General features: G+C 52.8%; 1 protein-coding gene across 5 annotated transcripts in view; it reads left to right on the top strand.

Annotated features, from left to right (window-relative positions):
- The window catches only part of CD276 (CD276 molecule), a 31,159-nt gene extending 8,198 nt beyond the window's left edge, over positions 1-22,961 (top strand). For all 5 annotated transcript variants that reach the window (XM_063716211.1, XM_002825646.5, XM_054531656.2 and 2 more), the window contains 9 exons: positions 7,452-7,584; positions 10,635-10,973; positions 11,152-11,466; positions 12,038-12,376; positions 12,555-12,851; positions 16,724-16,858; positions 18,091-18,132; positions 19,587-19,622; positions 21,386-22,961. In XM_063716211.1, the coding sequence (XP_063572281.1) occupies positions 7,506-7,584; positions 10,635-10,973; positions 11,152-11,466; positions 12,038-12,376; positions 12,555-12,851; positions 16,724-16,858; positions 18,091-18,132; positions 19,587-19,622; positions 21,386-21,408 (1,605 nt within the window). In that variant the 5' untranslated portion in view covers positions 7,452-7,505 and the 3' untranslated portion in view covers positions 21,409-22,961. The remainder of the gene's footprint in view (positions 1-7,451; positions 7,585-10,634; positions 10,974-11,151; positions 11,467-12,037; positions 12,377-12,554; positions 12,852-16,723; positions 16,859-18,090; positions 18,133-19,586; positions 19,623-21,385) is intronic.
- The last annotated feature ends 229 nt before the right edge of the window (positions 22,962-23,190 follow it).

A 23,190-nucleotide genomic window follows, 5' to 3' on the forward strand; every position in this document is an offset into this window, starting at 1 on the left:
GGACATCTCCTCTTCTGTGACTGCTCATGCTGTCCCCTCTGCCAGATAGCCGAGATGTCTCCTCCTCTGTGCAGTCCTTACTGAGCCTCCCTAGCCCCCAATAAATGGCTTGACCCTTTCATCCAGGTTTAACCCTACTCCCTCGTCCATTCCCACAATACCTTGTATAAATGTGTACCAAAAAACTGGTCATATTCTATTTTAATGATATATTTGTTTCCCATACCTTTTTTCTATTTTTAATATGAAAATGTGGGATTTTAAATATGCCATTTAGCAGCTCTGTAATCTTGAGCAAGTTATTAAATCTCTCCATCCCTGAATTTACTCCTCGGTGAAATAGGATAATAATAGTACCTACTTCACAGAATTGTTGGGAAGCTTAAATGAGTTAATATGTGTAAAAGCACTTAGAACAGAGCCTGGTGCTTAGCTTTCAACAAAACTGGCCTATGTTATTATTATTTGATAAAAGCAAAATAATATATGTAACATGGGTAACTTTCGAAGCACAATAATAAACATACCTCCCAACTTGAGAATGAGAACCCCTGTAGTTGAATATTTATATATACGATTCTTCGTCTCCATTCGTATTGCATGCATGGCCAATGCCTGGCATGTCGATCATGAATAAGCATTTGTTGAATGAATAAATGAACAAATGCTGGAAGACTTGAGATAGGGAAATAACCAGTTTTATGAGGAAGATGGTAGATTATGGGAACAACAGATCAATAATCTTGTTCTTAATCCCTGACAAAGTCCTAGAACCAATGAACACTTGAAGAAGAGCCCACTAGTAGGAACTTGCATGGCTTCCCTGGGGTTTTGCAAATGCACTTCTTTTCTTTTTCTTCTCCAGTTGATTGGTCCCCAGCCAGAAGCAGTGAAGCTTCTCATGACAGCCCTGGGGATGAGATGGGTAGATGGGAGCTGGGTAGCAGCACAGGTAGGAACACTCCTAACCCCAGTGTAGATGGACATTGATCCAGGGATAGATGGTGCTGTGGGCTTTCCTATTCCTGTCCTCTCCCTGAGGACCTTGATGACACCCAAACACAAGCAGAGAGAGGAGATTAACCTTTTCAGATGATATTCATTCATTCTTTTTTAATCCACCAACAAATTATCGAGCATTGTCTATGCACCAGGAACAGTCAAAAGAGTACTTCAAAAGATCACGACAGGGTTACACAGCATTGTAAATATAGTTAATGCTGCCGACTTATACACTTAAACCTGGATAAAATGGCCAACTTCATGTTATATATATTTTACGACAATGAAAAAAATGTGGCAGTTGGAGGAATGGACTCAGTTTAACTGGGTGAAATGGAATAGTAACAAATGAAATACCCTATAAAGCTCCACCCCATTCTCAACTCCATCAGAAGAGGATGGCAGAGGTGTGGATTAGCAGCAATGGGTGTGAGTGACTTCTGATGGTTGGCTACAGATTTGATAGTCTGTTATTTTGGGTTATTTTGGTGAATAGTGTGACATGGCTGCTCAATGGTGACTTTGTCAAGGAAGATCAAATACTTGCAGGGCTTTGATAAGGAAGGGGGCAGACTTGTTCTGTGTGGTCCAAGGGGTCAGATGAGGACTGTTGTGGGCTGTATTGGGAGACAAATTTGGGCTAAGTGTAAGGTAGAGCTTCTCACCGATGAACGCTGTCCAAAAGCAAGTGGATAGCCCATGGAGGCCATGGGTGCCCATCACAGGGGAGGGCAAACAGAGATTGTGTGTATGCCAGGGGGCGGGGGGCAGAGAAAGTTTCCCTGTTCTGATACTTGACCATTAATTTCTGCAGTTCCCCAGAATTTGTTCTCATGGCATCATCTCCCTCAGTGACCCCACCTTTGGCTCTGTCACCACCATTGCACGAATGACTGCCCTGTCCCTCTGTTCTGAGCTGTAGCTCAGTGTGTCTGGGAGTCCATAGGACATTTTGGTGAGGATGATCCATAGCTCGAGCTCAGTAGGAACTGATCTTCCCCCTCCACATGCTTCATCTCCAGGTCTCCCCATCTTGTTATGTGTGTCCATGTTTGCCCGTTGCTCAAGCCTTCAGTGCCCTCTTGACACCTTCAGCCCCTCCCTCAATACAAACAGTCCCCAAGCCTGGTCACCTCTACCCTTGACATTTGTCCAAAGCTGGGCTCAGGCATCACTCGGTGACTCTGATGAGATAGTCTCCTGTTCATATTTTGAGATACCTATTTTAGATGTGGTTTCCTTTTGTGGCTCTCAGCAGTGGCGATGCTCATGGGGTAGGGAGAGGGGGAAGAGAAGGAGGGAAAGTAAGGGTGGGATGGCTCCTTAGTTAGTTCAGATGCTGTAAGAAAGGCCCAAAATAGCAATGACTTATGCTGGAAGAGATGTTTATTTCTCACCCATGTGACCATCTGGGTATATCTAGGGCTGATACTACAGTCCCTCAGGGTTCTTCTGCCTGCTGCTCTGCCGTCCTCAGGGTGTTGCCTTTGGCAGTATGGTCGCCACACACACCACATCTGTGTTCTAGCCAGTGGGAAGGGGGAGGGGAAAGGGAGGGGAGGGCGTGCTTCTCTCTTTAAGGGCGTGACCCAGAAGTTGTACACATAAGTGTACACATTGCATGGCCACACTCAGCTGCAAGTAAGGCTGGGATCTGCAGTCATTAGCTGAGTGGCCGTGTGCCTAACTAAAAATGCTATGGAAGAAGGGGAGAGCCGGGTGTGGTGGCAGCACCTGTAGTCCCTGCTACTAGGGAGGCTGAGGCAGGAGGATCACTTGAGCCCAGGAGTTCAAGGGTGCAGTGGGTTCTGATTGTACCACTGAACTATGATGGTACCACTCCAGCCTGGGTGACAGAGCGGGACCCTGTCTCTTAAAAAGAAAAGGGAGAAAATGGGTGTAAGTGGACAACAACTAGCAGTTTCTGCCACAATCACTTTGTGCATTTCAGTGTGAACTGCGTGGCTGTGAATTGGCTAAACCTTAAGGATATAGTCCCTGAAAGCTTCAAGTACTGATAAAGTTCCACTAGCATCCACAAAGCTTTTCTTTTACAGGTAGGAACACTGAGCTCAGAGAAGGGAAGTGGCCTAGTTAAGATTGCATAACAAAGTGTCAGAGCTGGGACCAGAACCCCACACTTTGGGCTTATTTTCTAGAATTCCAGGGAGATCTGGCTGCGAGGCGGACAGGCAGTGTCAGGAAGATGGGTCTCTGGAGTTCAGGAAAGGGCTACTTTTCCCAGCGCGGCTACCTGGGGAGCTGCTCATGACTTTTCAGGGATCACCTTTGGGGTTATCATGCCTCTGAGGTACCTTCAAGTCACCCTGACTATATGATAAATAGTATACTATACTAAACTGCAGTGATCTACCCGCATGTCCCCCTTCCCTATTAGAATCTGCTCCTTGAGGACAGACACGTAGCTTAGTCATCTCCCTGCCCCTAGTACGTCCCTACCAGGAACTCCGTAAGTAGTGAAATGAATTACTAAAGACATGAATGCATGTGGATTCAAGGACTCCTTCAGTTGCAGACAATAGAAACTTAGCTCAAACTGATTTAAGGGAAAAAAATGATTGGCTCAAATATCTGGGCAGTCTAGGTCTGCAGCTTGCTTCAGGCATAGCTGGATCCAGGGACTTGTCTGACATTTTCAGAACTTTGTGTCTCTCTGACCCTTTTTGTCCCTTTGTGGGAAGTGTTGCCCAAGGAGCCCTTGCGGGGATTGGGAGGAAGTAGGGGGTTAGGAGGAAGTGGAGTAATGTGGGTGATTATGGTGGAGGGCAAGGAGACCCTCTTGGGCATCCCCAGGCCCAGGGCATTTTGGCCCTGAGCCCAGGTGCAGTCTGGATTTGTTGTAGCTTTCTGAGGGCACATCTTGGGTCATCTCTTGGGAGCCTCCCTGTGGCCCTGCTTCTGCAGGGTTGGATGCCCTTGCTGTACCTTAGGCTGAGGACAGCCTGACCCCTCTCTCCTGCTGCTCTGTGAAAGCCCAAGGTGCTCTGTGGTTTTGGGATAGAGCAGGAAGGAGAAGGAGGAGGAGTGGGCACTGGCAGGTGACTCACTGGGAGGGGTGGCACATACTGATTCCAGGGCAGGTCCCGGCTGGGGATGAGATTCCCCTTTGTGGAAAACATGGGTAGAGGGGGTGGTACGCAGGCAGCATGAGGCCTGCATGGCTCCATGTGGCTCTGGGTCCCGGGCTGACAAGCTCTGTGTTCACAGGACACTCTCCCATTCTCCAGGGAGCACTTCCTTTCTGAGCTCTGTCTCTTTCTCCTGTCCTCAGCTCCTCTAGGCCCAGCTGTCAGTGTAGGGGTCTCTGGGTGCCGTGGGCTCTTCTGGTCTCTTTGCTTCTGGGCTGTCAGACTCCTTCTCTCCAGGGCAGGTTTCCAGGATCCAGAGTCTAGGAAAGGAATGAAAGGGAGCAAGTCCAGGGTGCAGCCCTGGAAGTCCCTCATCTTCCCTCTGGAGGGAAGCACAGCTCGGCCCTGGGAGAGCCTGGGTAGGTCTGATCAGGGGAGGTGCCCTCTGCTCCCCGCACCTGCCCAGAGTGGCAGGAATTAGCCTGATATATGAAGGAGACAATTATATGAAGAGTCTTGAGTGCCAGGCAGAGGAATGGGGTCTGATTTCTATAGTGAATGGGAAGCCATGGGAAGTTCTTGAGCAGGGGAGGGACATGAGCAGATTCCTGTCTTAGGTCCTAAGAGAAGGCACCTTAGAGAATGGGGCTGGCAGGGAAAGAGAGGAGCAAGCAGGGCCAGGGAGGAGGGTGATGGGTCCGGGTGGGAGATGGAAGCTTGAGAAGCAGTGTGGAGAGTGAGGGAGGCGGCCCAGGAAGAACCCACAGGCCTTGGTTCTGTCTCGGGGTAAAGAGAGGAAGGGAAACATGGAATCTGGGCATTCGTTCATCCTTAGCCCTGGTGCTTCCCGAGGGGGGTGGGCAGGTCCTGCAGGCAGCTGCCTGCTGGATCTTCCTGTGGACCTCAGGGTGGCCCTGGTGGGGCAGGATGTGGTGCCTGCCAAAGGTGCTTTATGAATGGAGTCTGGGAAGGCTGCTGACTCAGCAGGCAGTAAGGCTTTGAGGCCGGAAGCGTCTGGAAAGGAAGTGGCTGCTCAGGGCTTCCCCACTGTAGACAGCTGAGAGAGAAGGGGGGCTGGCCAGGATGCACATGGTTTGGCTGAGGGACTCCCTTGGCCCAGCTGCTGGGGGTGTGTGTGTGTAGGAGTGGAGGGTGGTGGGGGGCGGGTGTGCTTGGCTGGGATTGGAAGGATTGAGGCTGGGCGCCTGGAATGGAATTGAGGCTAGCAGCTGTTGATGAGGTTTGCTCCGTGGAAGGGCGGAAAGGTGTAGCAGAATTGGACTCTTTTTGGCTGTGCTGACTGGCAAATTACTTGACATTAACAAAGTCACTTATCTGGGCTTTAATTTTTTTTTTTTTTTTGAGACAGAGTCTTGCTCTATTGCCCAGGCTGGAGTACAGTGGCGCGATTTCCACTCACTACAACCTCCGCCTCCTGGGTTCAAGCAATTCTCCTGCCTCGGCCTCCTGAGTAGCTGGGATTACAGGCCTGAGCCACCACGCCCAGCTAATTTTTATATTTTTAGTAGACATGGGGTTTCACCATGTTGGTCAGGCTGGTCTCAAACTCCTGACCTCATGATCCGCCCACCTCGGCCTCCCAAAGTGCTGGGATTACAGGCGTGAGCCACCATACCCGGCCATGGGCTTTAATTTTTTAAAGTCCTGCAAAAATAGGACCAAGTGTTACAGCCTATCTCCCAGGGTATTAGGAGGACATGAAATCATTTCTATTCTTGTTGATCAGTGTTGGTTGGCATAGATGTGGCTTGATCAGGACATGGCACAAATGTTTAGGCAGCAGCTGTGGGACTCATGGAAGACGTGTGTGCAGCCTGGAGGGTGGCTGGGATTGGGAGCAGAGCTGGATTTAGGGATGTCTGCCCTTCCCATCCCCAGCTCAGGCCTGACCTGCAGGCACAGACCTGCCTCTTACTCAGTCCTGACTCCAGCCTTAAGGTCATCCCCAGTCCTTGCCTCTTCCACTTCTGATCTGTCTTGGTCACTCAATACAGATGTGTTAAGCTAGCACATGTTCTCTCTCTGCATTCCCACACTCATACACCTAGTCGCCTCCTAAAACTCTGTCCTAGAAGCTTCTTTGCAAATACTGCTAACTTCACACAAGCTACACTGAACCCTTCCATTTTCTCTGCCTCAGTGAATGCTCCACCCTGTCACTGAGGCTCAAAACCACGGCCAACCTGACTGCTCTTTCTCTCTACTCAAGTCCTCAAATACTGTCACTTTTACCCAGACATGCTTTGTCTCCTGTCTGGCCCTTCATTTATTCCACCACTATACCTTCCTACAGGGATGGCTATATTAGCCTCTTTTTTTATTTTTATTTTTTGAGATCGAGTCTTGCTCTGTCACCCAGTCTGGAGTGCAGTGGCACAATCTTGGCTTACTGCAACCTCTGCCTCCTGGGTTTTAGCAATTCTCCTGCCTCACCCTCCCACGTAGCTGGGATTACAGGTGTCCACCACCATGCCCAGCTAATTATTTGTATTTTTAGTAGAGATGGGGTTTCACCATGTTGTTCAAACTGGTCACAAACTCCTGACTTCAAGTGATCCGCCTGCCTCAGTCTCCCAAAGTGCTGGGATTACAGGCATGAGCCACTGCACTCTGCCTGAAATAGCCTCTTAACTGGCCTCTCCCTTGCCCTGATACAATCCAGTCCATGCCGAGGAGCTAGAGTGAGTTTTAAACATTGTTACCTAGATTATGTGTGATTAAAACGCTCCCCAATGATTCCCATTACTCACAGAAAAACCTAAATTCCTCACTGGTCTCTCAAAGCCCTGCTTGATCTGGCTGAAACATACCCTCCCATCAGATAGCAGGTGGAGGTGCTGTCAGCTTAATCTTCATGAAGCTCAGCTCTGACCATGTATTTCCCTTATTCAGGAAGCTTCAGTGGCTCGCAACTGCCTTTAGGATACAGTTCACACCTGTCAGCCCATCTCTAAGTCTGGCCCCCACAGGAGCTCCTGCTCTGCCCTACGAGCTACTGTCTGCCAAATCGATCTGCCCACATCCTAGCCCCAGAGCAAGCCAACCTTGCCTTCACTTGCCGCCTTGCCTCCTCTTCCTTATATTTGGATACTAACATCTTAGCTGAAAGCGTGGATCCCAGCTGCCCCCTACCCCATCTTCCCTGTCAGGCCTCCCCAGGGACTCCCTGCCAAGCATCTGTCACCAAGATCCCTCAGCAGGCGGCCCTGTGGGATATGGGAATGAGGACCTCCCAGTGGGCAGTTGCAGCCTTCCCCACTCTGGTCCAGGAGAGATGAGGCGAGGGATGGTCTGGGGAGAACCTTTGGAGACAAAGGCCTTGGATCCTCTTCCTCCCAGGCAGCGGCAGCCTTCCACCACGGGGAGCCCAGCTGTCAGCCGCCTCACGGGAAGATGCTGCGTCGGCAGAGCAGCCCTGGCATGGGTGTGCATGTGGGTGCAGCCCTGGGAGCACTGTGGTTCTGCCTCACAGGTGAGGGTAGCAGCATGGGGACGGGAGGGGAGGGACAGTGATTGTGGCAGTTGGGGAGGGGGTGCCCACGTCTGTCAGGGGTCCTGCCAAGCCAGCTCTGGCTAGCAGGGCCATACCTTACTTCCACCTGTGGGATCCAGTAGGCAACTCACGTTACTGTTCTTAGCCTCCATTTCCTTGTCTGTAAAATGGGAACATGAGTGCTAAATGAGATCGTGCTATTTCTTGAATACACTGTGTGTGCCCCTTCCCAGGACCTTTCCACTCGCTCTTTCCTCTGCCTGGAACTTTCTGCCCCTAAACTTAGTCTGCGTGACTGGATCCCATATTTTGTTGAGGTCTTTTCTCAATGTCACCTCCTCGCAAGGCTCTCCTGGCTTCCTTGTATAAAATAGCACACCTCCGCTCCTCCCTCCCTATCCCTGGCCTCCCTGCGTTATTCTGCCTAGATTCGACCCAACTGGCCTTTGCTTGCTTCCTCCCTGTTCAAAGAGCAGGGTCCATCTCAGGGCCAGGGCGGCTGCTGCATAGTAGGTGCCCAGTAACTGTGTAGAATAGACGATGTGACTCTCTCCACACGGTGCTTGGCACATAGGAAGCACTCAATAATAATAGCTACTTTAATAACAATATCCTCATCATTGAGGATTTTGTTGAGATCAAAATTCTCATCAGCATCTCTACTCTGAGACGGCGTCCTCCGTGGGGAAGACAAAGCTGAGTGTCTGGCGCCATCTTGTGGCCATAAAGAAGTGGTGCCTGTCTCTACCCACGGCTGCTCTGATTTCTCTAGAGCAAGAAAGGGTTTTGTCTGGGTGACTTATCAGGTTTCATTCCCCCAAATGCCCCCTCCAAGGGGCACCCTGGTTCGACTGACAGGGCATGAGAACTGGCCTGGGGCACCAGGAGTTTCAGCAAGAGATCCAAGGCTAGCTTAAGAACTTTAGAGATCTCTAGGTACTGCAAAGATTATGATACTGAGTATGATTCACAATAAAAATAATAATCATAAAGTCAATGTTATTTTTCTAAATGCAGAAAACCTTTAATGAGTGCTGTATTCAATTAGCGTTGTTTCAAGGCTGATCTTCCCACATTTTGATTGTGCCTGCTTTGCTAGTGCTCGAAGCACACAATCTAACCATTAGCGGAGAATGGTAGTGCCAGGGTGGGGGGCTCGCTTCCCCAAAAGAAAGGCTATCAGGACCCCTGCCTAACTATCCAGGGCTCTAGAAGAAGAGCTAGTATGAAGACAGAGGTGACTGGGTGGGGAGGCTGCGGGGTAACTCCACAGGATAGAGGGCAGCGATGGGATCAGGGGACCCTGCCCAGGGGCTTTTCGCTGGAGGCTCTGGCTCTGGACATGACCTGGCCCTGTCTCTGGGAGTGGAGTTGACTCTGGACAGCTGGCATGCCTGTTCCAGCTTTCTTCCTCCTTCCCCTTCCTCCTCCGCCCTCCTCCCCCTCCTATCCCTCCTCCCCCTCCTCCCCCTCCTCCCCCCTCCTCCCCCTCCCCCCTCCTCCCCCTCCTCTCCCTCCTCCCCCCTCCTCCTCCTCCCCCCTCCTGCCCCTCCTCCCCCCTCCCCCTCCTCCTCCCCCCTCCTGCCCCACCTCTCCCTCCTCCCCCTCCCCCTCCCCCCTCCTGCCCCTCCTCCCCTTCCTCCTCCTCCTTCTTCCTTTTTTCATTTTTTTTTTGAGATGGGGTCTTGCCCTGTTGCCAAGGATGGAGTGCAGTGGTGCCACCTCGGCTCACTGCAACCTCCGTCTCCCAGGCTGAAGCGATTCTCCCACCTCAGCCTCCCGAGTAGCTGGGATTACAGGTGTGCGCCACCACCCCTGGCTATTTTTTTGTATTTTTTAGTAGAGATGGGGTTTCACCATATTTGCCAGGCTGGTCTCGAACTCCTGACCTCAGGTGATCCACCTGCCTTGGCCTCCCGCGCTGGGCCTTTTCCCCTCACTTCTGACTCATCAGCAAGTCCTGTTGATTCTTCCTCCTAAATAAACCTTGAATCTGACCCCTCTCTCCCTCTCTACTGCCACCCTTTGAAGCCACACCACCCTCACCTCTTACAGGGACGGCTGAAACAGCCCCTAACTGGCCTCCCCCTTGCCCTGCCACAGTCCAGTCTCCACAGAGGAGCTAGAGTGAGTTTTAAGCATTGCTACTCAGATTATGCATGATTAAAACACTCCCCAATGATTCCCATTACTCATAGAAAAACTTAGATTCCTCACTGGTCTCTTCAAGTCATCTTTGGTCTGGGTGGGACATGCCCTCCCATCAGATGTGTCTGCCACACTGGAGGCTCCCTGATATTTTCACACAGCAAGGCCAGTCTTGCCTCAGGGCCTTCCACCTGCTGTTTTCTCTATGGGTTCTCTGTATGTTAGCTCTTTTTCATTCCCTGTAAATTTCAGCTTAATTACTTTAAAGAGCATGTGCCTCACCACCATATTTAAAGGTACGGGTATTCTTTTTTGTATAAAAACAAATCGTGTTTCTTTAGGAAAAGGAAAAAAAAGAAAAAAGAAAAAGCACTTGTGATTCTCTCCCCTCCAAAGAAAACCACTATTGACATTTTTGGTGGATACTTTTTTGGACTCCCCAATTTATAAAATTACTTACGCTCAAGGGGAAATACACATGGCGCAGGCAGGTGTAAAGTACGTGCCAGATTTTTGAAAAGCTGTTGCTTTACTTACTCACCTGCTGGCTCCTTTTCTTCACATACCTTAGTCACATGCTGACGAGAATCTGTGTGCTCGTTTGTCCCTTTCTCCCATGAAAATGTAAGTTCTGTGGGGATGTGACCTCAGTATTGCTCTCTGTTGCATTTCTGACTCTTATGCTTGGCACCTGTAGGTGCTGACTATATTCTTGACTGAATGAGGTCCTAAGACAATAAATTACTTTGGGTCTCAGGCCTGAAAGGAGGGGTGGACAGGGCCTGGGGTTAGCAGGGGCAGGGAGCGGGACTAGGGAGGCCCAGAGAGTTCCCACCCCTCCTCAGTCCCCCTTATATGTTCCCCACTCCCCCTGCCCCCAGGAGCCCTGGAGGTCCAGGTCCCTGAAGACCCAGTGGTGGCACTGGTGGGCACTGATGCCACCCTGCGCTGCTCCTTCTCCCCCGAGCCTGGCTTCAGCCTGGCACAGCTCAACCTCATCTGGCAGCTGACAGATACCAAACAGCTGGTGCATAGCTTTGCCGAGGGCCAGGACCAGGGCAGCGCCTATGCCAACCGCACGGCCCTCTTCCCGGACCTGCTGGCACAGGGCAACGCATCCCTGAGGCTGCAGCGCGTGCGTGTGGCGGACGAGGGCAGCTTCACCTGCTTCGTGAGCATCCAGGATTTCGGCAGCGCTGCGGTCAGCCTGCAGGTGGCTGGTGAGCACCGGGAGGGGGACGCCTTTCCCTCAGTTCACCCTCCATTCCCCCTGCAGCCCACCCCCTGCTGCACCAGTGCTCCCAGAATCCCAGTGCTGATTCCTGTACTCAGCCCCATGCATCCTTTTCGTCCTCTGCCATTGCCCTGCCCTTGACCCCTGCCCTCTGTCACCTCCAGCTCCCTACTCGAAGCCCAGCATGACCCTGGAGCCCAACAAGGACCTGCGGCCCAGGGACACAGTGACCATCACGTGCTCCAGCTACCGGGGCTACCCTGAGGCTGAGGTGTTCTGGCAGGATGGGCAGGGTGCGCCCCTGACTGGCAACGTGACCACGTCGCAGATGGCCAATGAGCAGGGCTTGTTTGACGTGCACAGTGTGCTGCGGGTGGTGCTGGGTGCGAATGGCACCTACAGCTGCCTGGTGCGCAATCCCGTGCTGCAGCAGGACGCACACGGCTCCATCACCATCACACCCCAGAGAAGCCCCACAGGTTTCTTTGCTTAAATGTCCCCTTGGGGGAGGGGGGTTCTGCTTCTGTCAGCAGGGGTTGGGAGCTCCGAATCTGGCCCCACCTTCAATCTCCCAGAACAGCAAGTTGCCTCCTAATGATAGGGAGAAAGATAACGGGGAGGTGGGGTGTTCATTGGAGGGGTTGGGGGCGGAGCAATCACAGGCCTTCTTAAGGCTCTCCTGACTTCAAGGTTCTGGAAGCCTCTGGGAAGAGTGGAGCCACATCTGGGTCAGCAGAGGGATGGGAGAAGGAAAGGAGTCCTGATGGCAGGATTCGCCAGGGCTGGGGCTGGTGAGAGTCACCTGCCCCAGACCTGGCCCTGGGATTGGTCTGGTCAGGCCAAGACCGACCTGCTGTGATTGTTCTCAGAGGATTGGGGAGACTCCATATCTGAGAGTCCTCAGGCTTAATCTGCTTTTGCATCTAAGAAGAAAATAGGAAGATGGAACAGGGTCTGGGAGTTGATGGGGGAAGAGGTTGGGGGACTCAGATGGTAGCCTGGAGAGTCCCACTTCTCCTCACCACCCTGCCCCTCTGCCCCCACCCCCAGGAGCCGTGGAGGTCCAGGTCCCTGAGGACCCGGTGGTGGCCCTGGTGGGCACCGATGCCACCCTGCGCTGCTCCTTCTCCCCCGAGCCTGGCTTTAGCCTGGCACAGCTCAACCTCATCTGGCAGCTGACAGATACCAAACAGCTGGTGCACAGTTTCACCGAGGGCCGGGACCAGGGCAGCGCCTATGCCAACCGCACGGCCCTCTTCCCGGACCTGCTGGCACAGGGCAACGCATCCCTGAGGCTGCAGCGCGTGCGTGTGGCAGACGAGGGCAGCTTCACCTGCTTCGTGAGCATCCGAGATTTCGGCAGTGCTGCGGTCAGCCTGCAGGTGGCCGGTGAGCACTAGGAGGGGGACACCTTCCCCTTGGTTCACCCTCCATTCCCTTTGCAGCCCACCCCCTGCTGCACCACTGCTCCTAGAATCCCAGTGCTGATTCCTGTACTCAGCCCCATGCATCCTTTTCCTCCCCTGCCATTGCCCTGCCCTTGACCCCTGCCCTCTGTCACCTCCAGCTCCCTACTCGAAGCCCAGCATGACCCTGGAGCCCAACAAGGACCTGCGGCCCGGGGACACGGTGACCATCACGTGCTCCAGCTACCGGGGCTACCCTGAGGCTGAGGTGTTCTGGCAGGATGGGCAGGGTGCGCCCCTGACTGGCAACGTGACCACGTCGCAGATGGCCAATGAGCAGGGCTTGTTTGATGTGCACAGCGTCCTGCGGGTGGTGCTGGGTGCGAATGGCACCTACAGCTGCCTGGTGCGCAACCCCGTGCTGCAGCAGGATGCGCACGGCTCTGTCACCATCACAGGTAGGGGCAGATCAACAGCTGGGGAAGGATGGAGCGAGTAATTCCCTCTTTACTGGACCCTAAGGTGGGATTTCCATAGGTTTGGGTGGCCAGAAAACTTTTTCAAAATCCCTTTCATAGACTTCAGGTGCTCACACTCTTCCCCACAAGTCCTTAAGGGACTCGAGCTGATAAGAACCATTTATAATGTTTGACTTCCTAAGAGTGCTTTTCGTGGCACTTACGCTTCTTATGCAGAGGACAAGGTACCTGCCCGAAATTTGGAGGCATGGGCAGGAATTCTGGGGCAGCCATAAGGCATGGCCCAGGGGACTTGGTGTGGGTGTGCTTTCCAACAGGAACTCCTCTGAGTGGTAGGAAGGTATTCTGGGTCAGTGGGCGCCATCTGATTCTGAAGCCCTGAGTGACAGCTGGACCTCCCCAGTTAGTCCCCAACACCTGAGTCAACGTCAGCTCTTCTTCCTGCAGACTTGAGCTCCACCCAGGCAGCCGTTGGATGGGCAGGGGGCTGTCTCTGCTGCCCCCGTGTGGTCAAACACCAGATAGAGGCCACCCCTTTAGTGATTCTTAGTCTCTGGTTTCCAGGTCCTAGCCTGGTGGGCACCTCTTGTGCCTGAGGGTGTGAAGAGGGTTGAGGTCAAAAGCCGCAGTCTCCATCTGTGTTTGGCCCTGAGAGGCCTCTGGTCAGTCACTTCCTGGGATGATATGCTCAGTCTGGCTCTTCAGTGTCCCTCCCTGGGCCAACTGAGCTTTCCCAGGGACCTCGTCCTGGTGCACAGTGAGGTCAAGACCGCAGGTTTTGTCTGTCTGGTTCTCCTCTTGTCTTCTGACAACTTCCACCTGCCTCCCAGCCCATCCAAGTTCTGATCTCACCCCCAGTTTCCAGGTCTGCACGTACCTCAGGACTCACTGGCTTATTCATGTCCTCTCCCTCTTGAGCCCTATGTGGTCCCCACTTCTGATAAGCTCGGAGCCAGGGCCTGTCACATCGTCTGCTTGGAGTTCAGGCTCACTCTCCTTCTCTCTTAGGTGTTTCCTTCTGGCAAGGTTGTGCTCCTTCTGCCCACCCCTTCCCCAAGATGGAAAACACTCCCTTCCTGTGCTCTGCAGGAGAGAGTAGCCGCCCTGAGCTCTTGAATGTTCTGAGACATGTCCTTGACCTTTTAGAGAATAGCATATGGTCTGGTGGTGAAAATGCTGTTCACAGGAGAAAAGAAGAAATAGAAGATAGAGTGATCTTGGCAGAGGATATGAAGCTTTCAGAGGAGGGAGGGTGGTAGTGAGGACACCTCCAGGGGCAAGTGGGTGCTGAGAAAGCCTTGAAGGATAAGGGGTCTTTGTGGTCATTTGCACCCTGGGCTGAGCTGGATATTTGCGATGCTGTGCAGAAAGGACTTATGAGTATAAATGTGATTGCAAAGAGAATGTTTATCTCACCTAAGAGAAAATCCTCTATTTTAAACTTGAGTAGCTAACATTTAAAGTGATTTCCAAAAAATTTAGGGCCGGGCATGGTGGCTCACACCTGTAATCCCAGCACTTTGGGAGGCCAAGGTGGGTGGATCACTTGAGGGCAGGAGTTTGAGACCAGCCTGGTCAGCATGGTGAAACCCCATCTTTACTAAAAACACAAAAATTAACTGGGCGTGGTGGCACGCACCTGTAATCCCAGCTACTAGGGAGGCTGGGGCAAGAGAATTGCTTGAATGTGGGAGGCGGAGGTTGCAGTGAGCCGAGATAGTGTCACTGCACTCCAGCCTGGGTGACAGAGCAAGACACTGTCTCAAAAAATAAATAAAGTGATTTCATTGAGGCCATTGTTGCCAAGCACATTTCACAGATGAAGGAACTGAGGTCCACAGAGAAGGGGGAACTTCCCCAAGGTCACAGACTGGCACAGTGGTTCTCAATCTTTGGGAGTCAGACCCTTCTTTGAAAATTGGATAAATGATCAATGCAGCAGTTTGCATATAACTCTGGAGGGTTCGCTGCCTCTCTAAACTCCTCCGTGGGTCTGTAGACCTGGGCTCCAGCACCCTGCAGTGAGGAGATGAGCCACGATCAGAATCCAACTTTGGCCTCTCAGCCTAATTTCCTCTCCTCCCCACCAGCCAGCCTCCTGTTTTTGTTAGAGCAGGTCTGGCCTACTTTGGAGCCCTTGGCCTGTATTTTGCTTCGGGCAGCTTTGTGTCATGTCGAACATTCTGGGATTCAGACTTTCAGTCCTCCAGCTGGTCTCTCCCTTACCTGACGAAGTTAGTGAAGTTGAGTGTGCTGTGCAGAGCCTCTCGGAGGGGGATTTATGGAGCAAGTCCTAGAGACGTGGCCTGAGCTTGTCCTTTCTTGGGTGAACAGGGCAAATCTAATTTGTGTTCCAGGGACAACACCAGTTAAGGGGGAACATAGAGACCCTCTGCTTGAGTATTTCTATGGCTCTGCTCCCTCCTCTGCTGTCAGAGCCCCATGATGGGATTTCCAGGGTGGTTATTGTTGTTTTTTTTAATGTGTGCTCTGTGGACGGGCCCTCTTGGCCACCACATCAGCTGCTGCCCTCCTTTTCTGCATACCTCTCTTCATCACTGGGGCGATGGATCCCTCTGCTTCCAATGGCCAGAGCAGCAGTTTTGCCAGCGGTGCCTGTTGAAGGTGACATCTGCAGATCCATGCATGAGGTGCATCTATGCTGGGGTCTCTGCTGCCAAAGGGTCCATAGCACCATGTACTGCACTGACAGGGCCTCCTGCAGAAGCTGCTGAGGCCCTGGGCATGCATCGTCTGCAGAGAGCAAAGGAAAGCAGCACTGTCTTTTGTTAGACTTTTCCTCTCAAGACCTCTGCCTAGGACCCAGCTGGGTGCAGGGGCTGGGCTAGAGGATGGTGTGTAAGATGGAGCCACACAGGCTGTGCTCAGAACAGCTCCTGGCCCTACCCGGCTTTGGGTTCTCAACTTCATCCCTCTTGACGTGAGAGCTCTAAGAGGAGGGGCCTCAGTGTTTCATGTAAATATCCCCCTAGCAAGGCCCCTGCAGACCTACCTGACTCCTTGGGGAAACTCTGAGCCCTCACTCCAGCCCCCTCAGTGACCTCATCTGTATGTAGGACTCAGCAAACATTTTCTGTAAATGGCCAGGGAGTAAATGTTTTTAGGCATCGTGGGCCACACACCATCTCTGTTGCTGCTGCTTCTCCTTCTGTTCCTCCTCCGCCTTCCCCCATCTTTTTTTGGTAACCCTTTACAAATGTAAAAACCATCACTAGTTTGTGGACTGTACAAAAACAGGCCACAAGCCAGCTTTGGCCCATGGGCTGTAGTTTGCTGCCTTCTGATCCAAAGAATGGGAGATGTCACCAGGTGGGGCTGGAGCAGTCAAAAGAGGGCCTCTGGAGGAGGTGAATATTGAGCTAGGTAGAGAATTTGGGAAACTGATAGCAATAGTGCAGAGGTTGGAAGGAGCCAGTTACTTCTGGAGAGAATGGTTAGGACACCAGTGTGGCTGGAGCTGAGGCTCCTACAGTAGAATTAGAAAAGTCAGGGGAGGGTAAGCAGCAGCCAGCTTATAGAGGTCCTTGAATCATGCTTGAAGCTTGAAGCATTATTCTAAAGTCACTAGGGAGCCATAGAAGGTACTTGAGCATCATTCAACCACAGACTCTTCAACCCATCCTGGTTGAGGCATGCCCACATCAGCCAGGGTTGTATCAGGGTTTGGGGAGTGTATGGCGAAGGGACTGTGGGAACTTAAGTGAGCTTTATTCATAGTGTTAGGGCCCAGTGAGGGTGGGAGCCCCTGTTCACACCTGCAGCCAATGGTGCTGTCCTCCGGGACATGGGGCCAGGCATGACAGTCTCACTGTTCCTACTTTTCCTCTCAGGGCAGCCTATGACATTCCCCCCAGAGGCCCTGTGGGTGACCGTGGGGCTCTCTGTCTGTCTCGTTGCACTGCTGGTGGCCCTGGCTTTCGTGTGCTGGAGAAAGATCAAACAGAGCTGTGAGGAGGAGAATGCAGGTGAGTGTGTATGTGTGTGCACACGTGCACACTTATGTGTCTTGGGGGTATGTTGCTGTGTCTTTGATGTCAATAGTGTCACTTTCTAGTGACAGAATCAGTGTGTGTGTGCAGATGGGGCTGGATTTGTCTGTGTGTGACCTTGAGTCTATGTCTTGTGTGTGTGAACAAGCGTGAGCCTGTCTGTCCATGTGCAGATACCACAAGATGAATGTGGATGAGTGTGACTGGAAGGTGGTGGGAGTGTAAGGCCAAGTGCTACAAAGGGATGAGTGTGTGCAAACAAGTGTGCCTGTGAAAGTGTAAGTCAGTCACGTGTGTGTGAGAGAGCAGGCCAGAGCATGGAAGCTGTGCGGCACAAATGTAGGCACGCCACGGGCGTGCATGGCACTGGGGGGGAACGTGCCTGCCTCAGAGTGAGCGAGTCTGAAGCAGCTGCCATTTGCGGGGCTGAGGGTCAGCCCGAGCTGGCATTGGTGACTGGTAAGTGGGTGAGAGGACCCTGGTGGGTAAACAGATGCATGAGTAGATGGGTAGTCAGAGGCTGGGGGTGGCTGGAGGTCAGGAAACGAGAGGGAAGAAGAGAGTGGTCAGTTGGCAGATAGGTGAGTACTTGTGAGGTGACAGGTGGAAGGATGAGCAGGTAGACGGCTGGTTGGTTACATCTGTTGGAGGTTGATGGTTGGCAGGGCTACTGAGCGAGTGGATGGGTGAGGTGATGGGTGGGTGGGCTGGTGGAGGGTAGGTGGTTGGTCTTTGGCTGGGTGAGTGGTGGGGGCTCCAGGCTGAGTGGATGGTCTTTGGCTGGGTGAGTGGTGGGCTCCAGGCTGAGTGGATGGTCTTTGGCTGGGTGAGTGGTGGGCTGCAGGCTGGGTGGATGGTCCTTGACTGCGTGAGCGGTGCGCTCCAGGCTGGGTGGATGGTCTTTGGCTGGGTGAGTGGTGGGGGCTCCAGGCTGGGTAGTTTTTGGCTGGGTGAGTGGTGGGCTCCAGGCTGGGTAGTTTTTGGTTGGGTGAGTGGTGGGCTTCAGGCTGGGAGCCCCTTCATGTTGTCACAGGCTCGGCTCTGCTATGCTCTGCTCTTGGGCTCTAACCTGTGTCTAGCATTTGGACCACAGGTCAGGCCAACTCAGGCCCTGTTCACCAGCTTCCTGCACTCTCAGGTGGGAAAGTGCTGGCATGAAAATGGGCTTGCGAAAGATTTTTGTTTATTCTGAGTTCTTGCCTTTGCAGGAGCTGAGGACCAGGATGGGGAGGGAGAAGGATCCAAGACAGGTGAGTCTGAACTTGGAGCTGGCCCTCTTGGCTGGGAGAGGGACATATGGGAAAGGAGAGAGGACTCTAGGATCTGGAGGGGCCAGATTTGCTGTAAGGTTTGAATGAAATGTGTTCTCTGGACTCAGGCCTCCCCACCCCGGTGAGTCTGCTCTTTGCCCAGAGTTAGGCAGGAGGTGGATCACCCAGTTCCCTCCCAGGTGTGGCTTCATTTCTCCTGCCAACCTTTACCCATCTGCCAGGGCCGATTCTACCTGATTGACCCCACAGTGTGGAGTCTGGTGGCTTCCTAGGGGTGGGAGCAGGGGCTCCGGAGATAGGGCAGTCTGGGTTTAAGTTCCTGCTCCATCTCAGGTAAACAGAGTGGCCTTGAGCAAGATGCTTTGCCCCTCTGGCTTCAGTTTCCTCTTATGTAAAATGAGGATAATCACAGATTCATAGGTTGTTTGAATTACTAATTTAATTAATTGAGATAATGTATATAAAGGACCTAGTATCATATCTAGTGCCAAGTGCTTAATATTCTGGAGTCCTACTACTATTAGGCAAACAGCTTAAGACAATACTGTTCTAGTTACAGACTGTGTAGCTTTGGGCAAGGTGCCTTGCTCCTCTGGGCATCAGTTTCCCATCTGTAAAATGTCATCCTGACCCTGCCCTGATGGCACCAGAGGGCTGTTTTGAAGCTCTCTCAGGTGACTGGAGAGGGACATACTTGCAAAGGACATAGGAGCATGGCACAGTAAGCCGGGGGCCCAGCTTGGGTGGGTGCCAAGGCACTGGTGCCCATGGCCAATTCCCAGGGGATTCTGGGCTGGGAGACGCAGGTTTCCGCTGAGCCATTTGGGATGGTTCCAGTTAATGCCAGTTCCCTCCCCACCCCCGCAGAAGGAAGGGCAGGAGATTGACACTTGGGGACTGCTATAAATTATGCCAATTAATTCTTTGCCTGTTGGTGCCCAGCGTGGCAGGCATAGAGACAGCTCTGGGATCAGACCTCATTTTTCATGCTCAGAGGCAGATGTAGTTGGCAGAAGGGAGGGAGTGGGGAGAAGAGTGTGGGTGACGGAGTTGGTCAGTCTCATTCCACTTGTCCCAGGCCCACCTACAAATCTGCCAGCCTCCTTTAGCTTCTCACATCACCCTGTGTGTACAGTGGGCTCAGGGCACTTCTGCGTCTCCAGCTGGAGGTGGAGGGCTCAAGGGTTGTCCCATTCTATAGATGCAGAAAACTAAGGCCCAGAGAGGAGAATGACAAGCCACAGAGTGGAACTGGGACCTGGGACTGGGGCTTGGGACAGCAGCCTAGGGCCCCTTCCCTTGTGCTATGAAGTGGTCCCACTCTGCTGACTTCTCCCGCCCTTTCCAGCCCTCACTCCTCCCTCTGCCTGACTCCTTACCCCACCACTTCCCACAGTTCCTCCCTCACCATGTGCACCTTCCTTTTTTTACAGCCCTGCAGCCTCTGAAACACTCTGACAGCAAAGAAGGTAAAGACACCTGGGCTTGAGATTGTGTCTGTGTATGCACACATCTGTGTGTGAGAGGCTGAGAGGGTGGGTAGGCATCATCCTTTCACTAGTGATCTAAGGCCCCCTCTGCAGAAGAGCAGCCTCAACTTCCCCCTGGTGAGATGGCAGAGGGCTGAGTAACCAAGGTCCCAGCTGCTCTAATGGGACCCAAATACGACAGAGGCTTAACCAGGACAGGAGTTTATTCCTCCTTCCTGTGATAGTGTGAGCATAGGTAATCGTAAAACCACTGATGACCTGGAGCCAGGTTCCACTTACCTGGATTCTGCTCTCTTCAACTTTAAGCTTTCACTCCTAGGTCTAAGAGGCTGTTTGAGCTCCCACGCCCCCTCCAGAGCCAAGAGGGAGAGAAAGGAAGGATGTGTTTCCTTCTAGAGCTTGACTGGAAGTAGCCTGCATCACCTCCGCTTACATTCCATTGGTCAGAACCCAGGCATATGAGCCCTAACTCAGGGGAGGCTAGAAAAGTGTTCAGCTGGGTAGCCATGTCCCTGGCGCACAGTGGGTGGTTAGTAAATGTCCATAGTCATTATTAGGCCTATTGTTATAATGTCAGTGATGACATTTGGAAATGTAGGAGATAAGTCATTTCCTTCCTGTTGTTCAGAATCAAATAACCATAGAAGAGCTGGGCAGATGGAGATAAAAAGTGTCAGCTTAGGCCAGGCGTGGTACTTCACACCTGTAATCTCAGCACTTTGGGAGGCCGAGGTGGCTGGATCACTTGAGGTCAGGAGTTTGAGACCAGCCTGGCCAACATGGTGAAACCCCCGTCTCTACTAAAAATACAAAAATTAGCCGGGCGTGGTGGTGCATGCCTGTAATCCCAGCTACTTGGGAGGCTGAGGCGAGAGAATCACTTGAACCTGGGAGGCGGAGGTTGCAGTGAACCGAGATTGCACCTGTGCACTCCAGCCTGGGCGACAGAGCGAGATTCCATCTCAAAAAAAAAAAAAAAAAAAAAAGTCAGCTTGGTTTTGAAGAGTTGCTGGAGAATGTGGCCTGGATAGGCAAACCAGTTTGCTTCCTAATCCTGCTCCTTGGTGAGGCAGCCTGCCCCCTCAGTCTCTGGCCATCTGGACAACCACAGGCAGTGCCCAGATCAGGGAGCTCTTCTCCTCTCCCCAGGGACATACAGAGCCCCAAGAATGGGTGAGGGCGAGGGCAGGGGAAGGGCCCAAGCCCTTCTTCCCAAGTCTCCATTCAGCTTCAGATGCAGAGTGGGGTCTGAAAGATGAGTCTTGGGGATGGCCCTCCACATGGAGACAGGAAGCCCGAGGGAAGGAGGAGGGCCCCTGCCGTGTCACTCTCAGGGAAACCAGTGTGGAGGGGACACTGGGAAGGCTGCCTGCTGGACGAGGGAGTTGGGCCAGGCCTTGGAGGGTGGATAGGATGGACAAACAGGAGATGAGAAGGGAAAAGCGTTGCACATAGAGGGAGAGTGGAGGGAAGTGTATAGGGCTGTGGGCCTGTGGGTACTGAGAGCGGGCTGCATGAGGTGGTCCCCCTCAGGTGCCCCGGCGTGCCTGGCACCTGCATCTGTGTCTGGGCCTCCAGGGCCGTGGTCAGCACGGGGGCTGTCCGTTGGGCTGCTGTCTCACACACACTCCCCACTTGAAGTGTGACCAGGTGCCTGGGCTTCTGGCATAATCCCAAAAATAGAACTTCTGGCATCTAATGCTTTTCCCCTCCCTTTTTTTTCTTCCCATCGTGAAATGAAGATGATGGACAAGAAATAGCCTGACCATGAGGACCAGGGAGCTGCTGCCCCTCCCTACAGCTCCTACCCTCTGGCTGCAATGGGGCTGCACTGTGAGCCCTGCCCCCAACAGATGCATCCTGCTCTGACAGGTGGGCTCCTTCTCCAAAGGATGCGATACACAGACCACTGTGCAGCCTTATTTCTCCAATGGACATGATTCCCAAGTCATCCTGCTGCCTTATTTCTTATAGACACAATACACAGACCACCCACAACCTTATTTCTCTAAGTTATCCTGCCTGCTGCCTTATTTCACAGTACATACGTTTCTTAGGGACACAGTACACTGACCACATCACCACCCTCTTCTTCCAGTGCTGCGTGGACCATCTGGCTGCCTTTTTTCTCCAAAAGATGCAATATTCAGACTGACTGACCCCCTGCCCTATTTCACCAAAGACACGATGCATAATCACCCCGGCCTTGTTTCTCCAATGGCCGTGATACACTAATGATCATGTTCAGCCCTGCTTCCACCTGCGTAGAATCTTGTCTTCTCAGACAGGGACAGTGTGGCCTCAGCATCTCCTGGAGTCTAGAAGCTGCTTCCTCTCCCCTCCTTCCTCCTCTTGCTCTAGCCCCAATACTGGCCTTTTCCCTCCCTGCCCCAAGTGAAGACAGGGCACTCTGCGCCCACCACATGCACAGCTGTGCAGAGACACCTGCAGGTGCACGTGCTGGAACACGTGTGACTCCCCCCTGGCCCAGCCTCCTCTGCAGTGCCCCTCTCCCCTACCCGTCCTCTCCACGGAAGCATGTGCTGGTCACACTGGTTCTCCGGGGGTCTGTGATGGGGCCGCTGGGGGTCAGCTTCTGTCCCTCTACCTTCCCATCTCTTTGTTCTTTTCATGTATCCATTCAGTTGATGTTTATTGAGCAACTACAGATGTCAGCACTGGTGTTAGGTGTTGGGGGCCCTGCGTGGGAAGATAAAGTTCTTCCCTCAAGGACTCCCCATCCAGCTGGGAGACAGACAACTAACTACACTGCACCCTGCGGTTTGCAGGGGGCTCCTGCCTGGCTCCCTGATCCACACCTCCTCTGTGCTCAAGGCTTCCTGGATACCTCACCCCCATCCCACCCCTAATTCTTACCCAGAGCATGGGGTTGGGGCAGAGACCTGGAGAGAGGGACATAGCCCCTCACCATGGCTAGAGAATCTGGTGGTGTCCAAAGTGTCTGTCCAGGTGTGGGCAGGTGGGCAGGCACCAAGGCCCTCTGGACCTTTCATAGCAGCAGAAGAGGCAGAGCCTGGGGCAGGGCAGGGCCAGGAGTGCTTTGGGGACACCGAGGGGACTGCCCCCCACCCCCACCATGGTGCTATTCTGGGGCTGGGGCAGTCTTTTCCTGGCTTGCCTCTGGCCAGCTTCTGGCCTCTGGTAGAGTGAGACTTCAGACGTTCTGATGCCTTCCGGATGTCATCTCTCCCTGCCCCAGGAATGGAAGATGTGAGGACTTCTAATTTAAATGTGGGACTCGGAGGGATTTTGTAAACTGGGGGTATATTTTGGGGAAAATAAATGTCTTTGTAAAAAGCTTTTTCTCTGTGAAGTGTTTGGAAGCAGGATGGTCCCCAGGACTCAACCAGGATTCTCTCCTGGATGTTGCAGGCTGGGGTAGGGAAGCCTGGCCCTCGTTATCTCACCGTCCTTAAATCACTGGATCTCCAAGGCCATTTGGCTCCCTCCTTGGCTTCAGTTTCCCTCTGGGTAAAGTGAAGTTGGTTGTCCAGAAAGCCAGGCCCTTTGGTCACTGTATGGGGCT

This window comes from Pongo abelii, chromosome 16 (genome assembly GCF_028885655.2).
Source record: "Pongo abelii isolate AG06213 chromosome 16, NHGRI_mPonAbe1-v2.0_pri, whole genome shotgun sequence".
NCBI lineage: Eukaryota > Metazoa > Chordata > Mammalia > Primates > Hominidae > Pongo > Pongo abelii.